General features: G+C 46.3%; 1 protein-coding gene across 1 annotated transcript in view; it reads left to right on the top strand.

The window, feature by feature from the left end:
* Positions 1–4402: 4402 nt before the first annotated feature.
* Positions 4403–11334, top strand: part of FKBP9 (FKBP prolyl isomerase 9) — a 43241-nt gene continuing 36309 nt past the window's right edge. Inside the window, exon 1 of the mRNA XM_065939880.1 lies at positions 4403–4635. Within this exon, the coding sequence (XP_065795952.1) occupies positions 4403–4635 (233 nt within the window). The remainder of the gene's footprint in view (positions 4636–11334) is intronic.

Genomic DNA, 11334 nt, shown 5'->3' with positions numbered 1-11334 from the left:
TTCTTTATTGTCCCTCCCTGTTCCATTCTCAGCTTCAGTCTTTTCTACCCCTCTGCTTCATCCTAAGATGGCAGATTCACTCTCAAGGCCAACAAGAGGGTCTTGGTGTTTGTCTAATTGTAAAGGGGTGGCTGCAGCTAGTCCTGACTGTGTTACTGGATAGGTTTGAAGCCTTATTATTCCCCCCCCCACACACTAAATGTTTGTTTATTTCTGGCTGTGCTGGGTCTTCATTGGTGCTTGGACTTTTCTCTAGTTGTGGTGAGTGGGGACTACTCTCTTGTTGTGGTGCACGAGCTTCTCACAGTGGTGGCTTCTCCTGCAAAGCACAGGCTCTAGGGTGATCAGGCTTCAGTAGCTGCAGCACGTGGACCCAGTGATGGTGTATGGGCTTTAGATGCCACATTGCATATGGAATCTTCCCGGACCAGGGATCGAACCTGTATCCCCCCGCACTGACAGGTGTATTTTTAACCACTGGACCACCAGGCAAGTCCTATTTCTAATCATTTCAACTGGCATTCTATCTAGTCACCAATAGGACTGGAGGGAAAATTGCAGACAACGTGTTTTCTTTGATGCTTGGAAGGGAAGAGGGAGACAGCTAACATAATTAGCAATCTGTGGCAAAAAACTGGTTGACAAACCAATTGCCATTCCCCCTTCATTTCTTTGATCACACCACTCTGGTTTTGTACAAGAAGTTTAGGTGGCCATCTACTTCAGTGGAGGCCCTTTCCCTCCTCTCTGGAAATGAATCTTAATTAGTCTTAAACCAATCATAATAATGCAATTTCTCTTCCACTGATAGATTAGCAATGGGCATGGGATGCAATTTCAGTCAATGAGGCAGGATGGGAGGGCTGTAGGAGGGAGGGTTTCTGGAAATGCTGTCCTTGCTCTTAATAAATGATACTTGGAAAGATAAAAAGTCCCCTTTCTGCCTCAGGATGGTGTTCTATGTAGGTGGTATCTGGATCTAGGGCAGGCATCTTATAATTACAAGGGGTAGCAGCAAACCCCCTGAGGAGGAAAGGAAAAGAAGTCACCAGAGCACCCGAGGTTGTTCTAGAGACACTTCATTAACCACTCCTGGAGCTGCTTCCCATCCAGACCTCCTCTTCTGAGAGTTAGTATGTATGGGTTAAGTGATTTTTGAGTTGTTTTCTATTATTCATAAATAAATGTTATTCCTTACATTTCCATATTACTTTGCAGATTTCCACCCCTCCTAAACTGCTTCACTTGATCCTCACAGAAACTCTCTGGAGACAGGCAAGACATCTTACAAATAAGGAAAGTGATGCTCAGAGAATAGGGGGATGGGTGGCCCTACAAGCAGGTCGGACTGATTTCTAGTCCAGGATTTTTCATCAAACCACATGGCAACTCCAGGTGTGTTGTCCAATACTGAAGGTGGGAGAATTTCTTGGAAAATCCTGGGAAGGGAGAAAAGACACTGCTACTTCACATTTGCTTCACGTCAGTTCAGATGAATACTGGCCTCTTTATCCCTGGTTCAGTATGTACCAAGCTAAAGTTAATAGCTTACATAGCTTAGCCTCCAGGGTTTACTGCTTTTGGAAGATCTGATTCATGCATGAATCCTTCTTTATTTCAGGCTCAATGAAAAGTGGAATTCTTTCTTTAGTGCCTAGTTTTACTTGCCAGATTATGTTTGTAATTTTCCCACTAACTTCTTATATGGAGCTAGATTGAAAGAACCTTTGAAGCTCCAACACTCTGGCCGCCTGATGCGAAGAGCTGGCTCATTGGAAAAGACCCTGATGCTGGGAAAGATTGAGGGCCGGAGAAGGGGACGACAGAGGACGAGATCGTTGGATGGTATCACTGACTCAATAGACATGAGTTTGAACAAGCTCTGGGAATTGGTGATAGACAGGGAGGCCTGGCGTGCTGCAGTCAGTCCATGGGGTTGCAAAGAGTCGGACATGACTGAGTGACTGAACTGAACTGAGAAAGAACCTAGTTTTCTGATACTCATTCAGACCGATCCTATTTCAAATCCCCCTTCAGTTCTTCCTCCAGGATGCTCCACAGCTCCATCCTGGCCTCAGACCTTTTGTATGTTTCTCCTATTATGGCCTTGCCTCTGATTGTGTCACACATCCTCTTGTTCCTTGGCTCTGTTCTCTCACTGATTCTCACCTTCTACTTTTCCCTTCTTGCTATCTTTCTCACTTCTCCCCTCACCCTTTTAAAACATTCCAGTACCTTTCCCTTTTTTCTGGTTCCTGTCTCTCACCAACCTGCCTCTTTCTCCTATCTTTACCTTTCTAAGCTTTTAGCCTACTGTTGACTCTTCTTGACTGGATTCACAGTTTTTAAACTTGACCAGTTCTCACAATGTCACCCCCAGAAGTTTAATGGAAATCTTTTTTTAAAAATTTCAGCTTGATTTTATCAGTTCTTAGGTTGATGTTATCAGTAGTGCCAAGAGGTAAATTTTCTCTTTGGTAGATTGCTACAGAAATCCAGTTCAAAGAATATCTGTTAGGATTTAAAGAGACATTGTAGACACACACTGTTTGATCAAATAATTAACATTTTAAAAGGAATAACAAGGGAATTCCCGGGTAGTTCAGTGGTTGGGGGTCACTGCTTTCACTGTTGTGGGCCCAAGGTCAAGCCCTGGCTGTGCAACGTGGCCAATAAATAAATAACCAAAATAAAAGGAATGACTAGAAATCAAACCCTTGGGGGAGCACTACAAGGCAAAGTGGAAGCTGCAATCACTGCCTGACCTGCTTCTTCCTATGTCTGTCTTCTTTCCCATGCTGAAGTGTCTGCTCTCTTATAGGATCACAGAATTTTAGGATTGGAAGCCTTAGAAATCAACCCCTTCATTTTGCAGATGAAGAAACCAAGGCCCAGCTAGGTAGCATGTGTTGCTCACAGTCACAGCAAGGGAGTGCAAGATTCTTGACTGGAACCAGGCTGACTTTTTTGTTTCTGTGTAAAACCTGGCAGAGTTATTAAAAATCATAAAGAACTAATGAAAAGTATATCAGTTTAGTTCAGTTCAGTTGCTCAGTCGTGTCCGACTCTTTGGACCCCATGAATCACAGCACGCCAGGCCTCTCTGTCCATCACCAACTCCCGGAGCTTACTCAAACCCATGTCCATCGAGTCTGTAGAAGGAAGCAAATCATCACCCCAAATTCAACTTACCGGTGGTTGAATTGTTTTAGTAGGTTTTCTATTTCAATAAAATAAGCTCTATTAGGAATAATGGACATTTCTTTAATGCTACATGTAGCTTCTCATTAGATCCTGAATCTAATAAAATCTAAAATACTCTAATAATTATAATTTTTTAAACAATTATCACATTTTATCTTCATCTTACAGAGGACACTGACTTAGTTTGCAGGTCACTTAGATAGTCCACATAATTTTTTTCCCCTTTAATAAGTTGGATTCAATTTACTCACCATTTGTTAGCATTTTTAGTTAGAAATTAGGTTGGTACCCAGCTTCTCTCTCCCTTGCAATCTTTGCCAGGTTTTGGTATTGGGACTGTTTGCTTCCAAAACAAGTTGACAAACCTTTTGTGATGTGCTTTCAGTAGTCCAAGTTTCAATAAATAAGAACAAACAATTCTAAACTAAGAATGCATTTAACTAGTCTAGTAAATTTCCCCGCAGAATCTGGGTCTGTAATGTGAAGTCTTAACTAGCTTAGTCACGGGGGTGGGACCATGTGGGATGTTTGCCATTAAGTATCACTCACAACATCTTAAAACTTTCCTCTGGGCAACTGTCACGGAGTCTCCCCTTTCTCTTAAGTATTAAAAGAAAATCCTGGGGAAAGAAATCTCGAAGATGGCTTCAGTCTGTTTCAACGTAGAATCCAGCCTTGCAACTAAGGTTCTTTAAAAAGAAGTTTTCCTCCCTTCCCAAATCAGCAAAGGGTAACTGGATCCGCGGCCACGTAGGAGCCTCTAGGGGCCCTAAATCCGGAGTCTCTAGGGGTAGGCAGAGATCCGCGGGTTTGCCTGGGCCAGAAAAGTCTTTCTCTTATAACTGTGGATCGCAGCCCAATCCCAGAGTTCTAGATTTCTCCCTCGGGGACTGGTCCCTTTGAACTTCCAGAAGGCCCGCCTCTTCCCCGGGCGGGCCAGCTCACGGGACCCGGCCGGCTCGGGCGGCGCGGGGCGCAGCAAGGCTGTGCTGGCGCGCGGCCGCGGCTCCTCCCCTCCCTCGGATGTGGCCGGGGGGCGGGGGGCGGGAGAGAGGGGGTGGCTGCTGCAGCCCGGGGAGGGCCGGGAGTCTTTTCCACGTTTGCAAAGGCCGCTGCACATCCAGGCCCGACCCGCGCCGCCCGAGCTCCGCGCGCCCTCGCGGCTCCCAACCGCGCCCCTTCCTCTCCTCGCCCCCCGATGGCGATCAGGGCCCGGAGTTGGCGGCCCCCGCCGCCGCCGCTGCTCCTGCTGCTTCTCTGGGTGACCGGGCAGGCGGCCCCTGTAGCGGGCCTGGGGCTGGGTTCGGACTCGGAGCTGCAGATCGAGCGGCGCTTCGTGCCGGATGAGTGTCCGCGCGCCGTGCGCAGCGGCGACTTCGTGCGCTACCACTACGTGGGGACGTTCCCCGACGGCCAGAAGTTCGACTCCAGGTACCGCGCCCCGCGCGCCAGCCGGACCTCCGAGGCTGCAGCGGCCGTTTTCCGGCTTCCCGGTCTCCGGACAGGCCTTTCCCTCCCGACGGACCTCCCCCAGCTCCGCCCCTCGAACCCGCTCCTCCCTCTCCCTCTTCTCACCCCAAAGCTCCCCCGACCCTTAATCCCTTCAGCCTGGGGGCTGCGGGGGCCCTCGAGCCTGCCGGCCCTTTTACTCGCCTGGTGGGCTGGAATCTTCCTGGGACCTTGCGCTGCGGGTTTGGAGCAGATCACCCAAACTTCTCCGCCCTGCGCAGTAACACGCGCGAAATCTTCGTAAAGAGCTGGCCCCCTAGCAGACCCCCGAGAGTAAATGTTAGTGTCTGCCTGTCTGTCTCCGTTCAGGCAAGGCCCTTGAGTGTCAAGTCATTCATGCCTCTCGATGATGATGATGATGATGATGATGGAGGTGGCGATAGCAGCCGCTAACATTTATGGAGTTGTTACAGGGTGGTTCTCAGTGCTTTCCATATAACGAGCTTATTTAATTCTTAACTACAGTTTTCTCTGTAGGTATTATCGTTACCCTTATTTTGCCAGTGAGATAACTTGAGCCCATGGAGGCTGAGAAACTTGTTTAAGAGAGATCATTTTGAAACCCGAACAATCCAAGTCCAGGATTTGTACCCATTAACTACCGCCCTCCCCTTATGGCCTTAGAAGAAACTCCCTGGGCAGGAGGTAGTGCAGAGCCAGTCACTCAGCTTTACCCCATGCACGGTGTCCACAGTTCCTGCCCTTGAATCTGCAGCGAGGTCACAGCACTTCTCCCAGCTCCCCCAGTTTAGCATTAGGGTTAACAGGCCCCTTCTCCAGCTCCAAGCTGCCCTCCTTCCCCAGACTTTGTTACGGTCCTAGATCTGTGTCCACATTTCTCTTCCTGAATCACCAGGTTAAGTAAAGAGAACTATTTGTTAACATCTGTTTTGTGCTTGAGGCGGGGCTAAGATTCCTGAGGTTATCTTTTAAAAGGTACTCTTAGTCTTTCTTGCCTTTTAAAAAATTCCAGACAGTGAGTGTATATACAAAAGCTGGTTAGTATTTGATGTGGCACATAGCAAGCACTGAGAAATATTCATTCTCATATTGTTTCAGTTGCTGCTTCTTTTTATTTTATTTTTATTTTTATTTTTTTTTCAGGCAAGAGTACTGGAGTGGGGTGCTATTGCCTTCTTTTTAAAACAGGTTTATTGAGATATAATTTACATTCCATACAATTCACCCATTTAAAGTGTATGATTCAATTTTTTTTTTTTTTAGTATATTCACAGAGTTGTGAAATCATCACAACTCTCTAATTCTAGAATATTTTCTACACTCCAAAAAAAGAAACCCATCAACAATCACTCCTTTCCCCTCCAGGTCTAGGTAACCACTAATCTACTTTTTGTCTCTTTATGGAATCTTGCCATTTGCAGCCTTTGGGTTTGGTTTCTTTCACATAACATTGGTTCATTTATGCTGTAGCGTGTGTCAGCTCTTTATTCCTATTTATGGCTATATAATATTCCATATCACATTTTATATATTAATTAGCTGAGGGGCTTTTGAGTTATTTACACTTTTTGGTTATTATGAATAATGATGTTATGAACATTCACATACAAGGTTTTGTGTGGACGTATGTTTTCATCTCTTATGGATATATGCCTAGGAGTGGCACTGCTGGGTCCTATGGTAACTGTGTTTAACTTTTTTAGGAACTGCCAAACTTGTTTTCCAACGTGGCTGCACCATTCTACAATCCCACAGCAATATATGAGAGTTTCTGGTTCGCCATGTTCTCACCAACACTTGTAATTGTATGCCTTTTTGATTATAGCCATCCTAGTGGATATGAAATAGTAGGTCATTATGGTTTTGATTCATGAATCTCTAATGGTGAACGATGCTGTACATCTTTTCATGAGTTTATTGGCCATTTGTATATCTTCTTTTGCTTCACTAGTTAGAAAATAGTTAAGACTTTCCTGCTTATGCTGATGTTAATTAATAATTCCCACTGGAACAAATCATCTAGTACTTTCTACCCTCTAGAATGGCAGCCACTGTGAGGCAGTGTAAAAGTGAAGAGAGAAAGTGTTAGTTGCTCAGGCCTGTCTGACTCTTCGCAACCCCATGGATTGTAGCCTGCCAAACTCCACTGTCCATGGAGATCCCCAGGCAAGAATGCTAGAATGGATTGCCATTTCCTTCTCCAGGGGATCTTCCTGACCCACGGACAGTGGAAATACAGATGAGTTGTCATCCATTCTGCAAATGTGTATGCAATGTCTGCCCTGAAGACGGTGTTCCCTCCCTGCACTCTGGCTATTGTCCAGACAATTATACACTGTGTTAAGTACAGAAAGAATAATAGCACACCCTTCTGTCTCTGACATAGAGTTCACAGGTAGTTCTTACCTTTTGCCTTTACATATATGAACTTCACTGAATTCTTTTAACCTCACAATACAATACCATCTGGGGCTCAGAAAGTTCAAGTAATTTACCCAAGATGATAACTACTAAGTGGTGGAGTGGGGCTTTGAATCTAGGCAGTTTAGTGCCAGAGTCTCAAGTTTGTAGTCCACTCATGTATGATGGAAGGATGGCAAGGAGCTTTGGAACCACCCAGAAAGTTTAACTGTATGCTGTGTGTATTTGTGTGTTTGTGCCTGGTTGTGGGACTGGTCAAGATGGAGTTTGAGGATGTGTGTTAAGTCACTTCAGTTGTGTCCGACTCTTTGCGACCCCATGGATTATAGCCCACCAGGCTCCTCTGTCTTTGGGATTTCCCAGGAAAGAATACTGGCGTGGGATGCCATTCCCTTCTCCAGGGGATCTTTCAGAGTCAGGGTCTGACCTGTGTCTCCTGCATCTCTTGCATTAGCAGGTGGATTCCTTACCACGAGTGTCACCTGGGAAGTTTGTGTGTGTATCTGCATGTGTGCCTGGTTGGGGGCTGGTCGAGATGGCGTTCTGGGACAGCAGGAATAAAATCTGAGGAGGATTAAAATTTGCCAGGAAGAACTGAGGGATGAGGGCTGGGGGTGGGGGTGGGGAAGAAAAGGCGTGACTGGCGGAGGGAAGAGCATATACAGAGGGCCAGAAGAGGGGGCATGTGAAAGCTGCTTAGATGGCCTGAGCTTGGAGTGGGAGTACAGGAGCGACAGAGAGGGAAAAAGAGGAGGTGAAAGGAGCTCAGAGAGACAAGGTCAGCTTTTGAGAGCTCTCCTCTGTCTGGCTGTGGAGTTTGGTCTTTGTCTAGGGACAATGGGAAGCCATTGAAGAGTTAATCACGGGCATGAGAGACCAGAACTGCGTTTTATTGTACAAAAAATTCCTGTGGTTGCAGTGCAGACAATGGAATGGTGGGAGCAGGGTACACAGTAGGTGACTGATTAATCTGTTTCCTTCCAGGGGCCCCATTCCTTTGGGAATTTATGAAGTATATTAGAGCATTCCTTTGCTATTCCTTCACAAAGAGCTTCAGTTCAGTTCAGTTGCTCACTTGTGTCTGACCCTTTGCGACCCCATGGACTGCAGCATGCCAGGCTTCCCTGTCCGTCACCAAGGGAAGATGTGGTACCTTCCCTGTCCATCACCCTGTACCTTCCCTGTCCGTCACCAGGGAAGATGGACAGGCTTCCCTATCCTTCACAAAGAGCTTGCTGCTGCTAAGTGACTTCAGTCATGTCCGACTCTGTGAGACCCCATAGACAGCAGCCCATCGGGTTCCCCCGTCCCTGGGATTCTCCAGGCAAGAACACTGGAGTGGGTTGCCATTTCCTTCTCCAATGCAGGAAAGTGAAAAGTGAAAGTGAAGTCACCCAGTCACGTTCGACTCTTAGCGACCTGGTGGACCGCAGCCTACCAGGCTCCTCCATCCATGGGATTTTCCAGGCGAGAGTCCTGGAGTGGGGTGCCATTGCCTTCTCCACACAAGGAGCTTAGGGAAATAGAAATCTAGGTGCTTTGGGCTTTGGCTGTTAATTTGGAGGTTTGGCCCAGAAGAAAATGATGGCTGTCAGTCTGACCAGAGTCATAAAACACAAACGCCTTTTCTTTCCACAGAGCATTCTTCCTGCATCTGTGCCGGGCACGTGGGGGCAGTTGGTGTCTTTTCAGCTTATGGGTATTTGCAGCTGCCGGGAGGCCCAACCCTTCAGCCCTTGGTCACTGGCTTAGGCATGGTTTCATTTTATTTTGGAGCCGCCTCAGGCCTGCTAGCTTGCTCTGTGGCTACTGTGCTTGATTGAAGGAGAAGACGGCAGCTTCCCGCTGCAGGTTTCTGGGGGGGGCTCCTGCTCTCACCCTTCAGTCCTTGGGAGCTCCTTGTCCACCACTCTTGAGTCAGCTTTTGAAGAGTTCCATAGCAGTCCAAGTAGTAAGGGACTGAAGTTTAACATGTACATGTTATCTTTAGCAGGCAAAACCAGCATCCTGGGCACAGCCTTCAGGCCTGTCTGCAGGCCCCTAAAGTCTATACATTCAATAAGTATTACTGTAGGAACTTCCCTGGTGTTCCAGTGGTTAAGACTTCATGCTCCCAATGCAGGGGGCCTGGGTTCAATTCCTGTGCAGGGAACTAGATCCCACAGTCTGCAACTAAGAGTTCACATGCCACAACTAAAGATTCTGCATGCTGCAATGAAGATTCAAGATCCTGAGTGCTGCAACTAAGACCTGGTACAGCCAAATAAATAAATAAATATTTTTTAAAAAGTAATAATATATATTACTGTGTGCCCGCTATCTGCCCTGTTGGGTATTATAGAGTTGTAGATGCTTGGATCCAGTGGTGTTCAAACTGTACATGCATCAGAATCACCTGGAGAGCTTATTATACCCAGTTTCTGATTAGGTCGGTCTGGGATGGGGCCTGAGAATCTGTGTATCTAACCGGTCCCTAGATGATGGTGATGGTGTGGTCTAGGACCACCTTTTGAGAACCATTGCTTTAAAAGAGTCATAAACTCATAATGGAGGTCAGCTTCATTTTATATATTCATTATTCAACAAATATTTATTGAATACCTACTATTCTAGCTGCTAAGATGTAGGAGAGATAAAACAGACAAAAGTCGCTGCTTCTGATGGTGGATACATGTTATTTTACATTTGTCTAAATGCATAGAATATATATCACCAAGAGTGAACCCTGATGTAAAAACTATGGACTTTCAGTGATAATGACATGTCACTGTAGGTCATTGATTATAACAAATGTACCACTCTAGTGATACACTACACTCAGGATTTGAATCTCTGATTATAAAGGTTTAAGTTTTACGCAATTATAATGTAGGAGGCTATGTATGTGTATGTGGGATTGGGTGCAGGCAGGGGGTATATGGAAATCTCTGTATCTTCCGCTCAATTTTTCTGTGAACTCAAAACTGCTCTAAAGCAAAACAAAAATGAAAAACTGCCCTAAAAGAACAAAATCTATTAAGAATCCCTACCCTCAAGTCAGGGAGTGGGGAGGGCCCATAAAACCATTGTAGCTGGCATAAGGAGAAAAGGAGGGAATTTGCTGAAAGGATCTTTCATTCCTCCCGAGGATCCAGAATTGTGAGCAGAGGTGATTTTCTGCATCTCTCTGAGGGACTGCAGAGGGGCTGATTCCCCCGACTCCTCCCGGAGAGAGCTCCAGCAGGCTTTCTGTGCCACATACATGACCTCTTGGGTCCACTAATGCTGACTAACTGGAAGCTATCTCAATTCCACATTCCCAGGATCTCTCTCATTTGATTGGTCCCATAGGGAACCTCAACCCCCTCACCCTTGCTATGGGTATAAAGTCACATGTTAAGTGAAAGCGTGTTACCTCATCCTTTTGGCAGGATTGGATCTCAGAGAGGAGCCAGAGGGCTGGGCAGTACCTTGGATGGTGTCAGGGTGGATCCATGGGCTAAGTGGTGGCAGGGAGACTGGTCAGGTCAGGGCACACTCTCTTAGGCGGGAAGCATTTAAAGTGTGGATCTGGGGCTTCCCTGGTTAACCCAGTGGTAAAGAATCTGCCTGCCAATGCAGGAGACATGGGTTTGATCCTGGATCTGGGAGGATCTCACATGCCTCGGAACAACTAAGCCCGAGCACCACCAACTACTGAGTTTGTGTTCTAGAGCCTGGAACCCCACAGCTCCTGAGTCCATGTACTGCAGTTCCTGAAACCTGCACCCTGTGGAGCCCGTGCTCTGGAACAAGAGAAACCACCACAATGAGAAACCCTCAAACTGCAAAAAAGAGTAGCCCCCGCTCTCTGTGACTAGAGAAAGACCCATGCAGCAATGAAGACCCAGCACGGTCAAAAATAAATAAATAAAATTATTTAAAAAAAATTAAGTGCAGATCTACATAGGAAACCTTTCTATGGAAAAGCCACATAAAGAAAGAGAAGCTGCCCAGTGCAGTTTTAATAACTTGAGGTAAAGTTCTTCTTTTTCATTCTTCTTACTAGAGTCTTATGCAGTCATTGGTAGGCTGACTTAATGTCCTCTTTGAAAATTTAGTGGCATTAGGACTTCTCTCGTGGTCCAGTGGCTAAGACTCTGCTCAACCCGGGTTTGACCCCTGGTCAGAGAACTAGATCCCACATGCTGCAACTAAATATTCTGTGTGCCACACCTAAGATCGAAGATCCCAAGTGCCACAACTAAGACCTGGTGCAGC

This window comes from Muntiacus reevesi, chromosome 6, assembly GCF_963930625.1.
Source record: "Muntiacus reevesi chromosome 6, mMunRee1.1, whole genome shotgun sequence".
NCBI classification, from domain to species: Eukaryota; Metazoa; Chordata; class Mammalia; order Artiodactyla; family Cervidae; genus Muntiacus; species Muntiacus reevesi.
The sequence above is the reverse complement of the archived record's forward strand: the minus strand, read 5'-3'. Positions and strand labels throughout refer to the sequence as shown.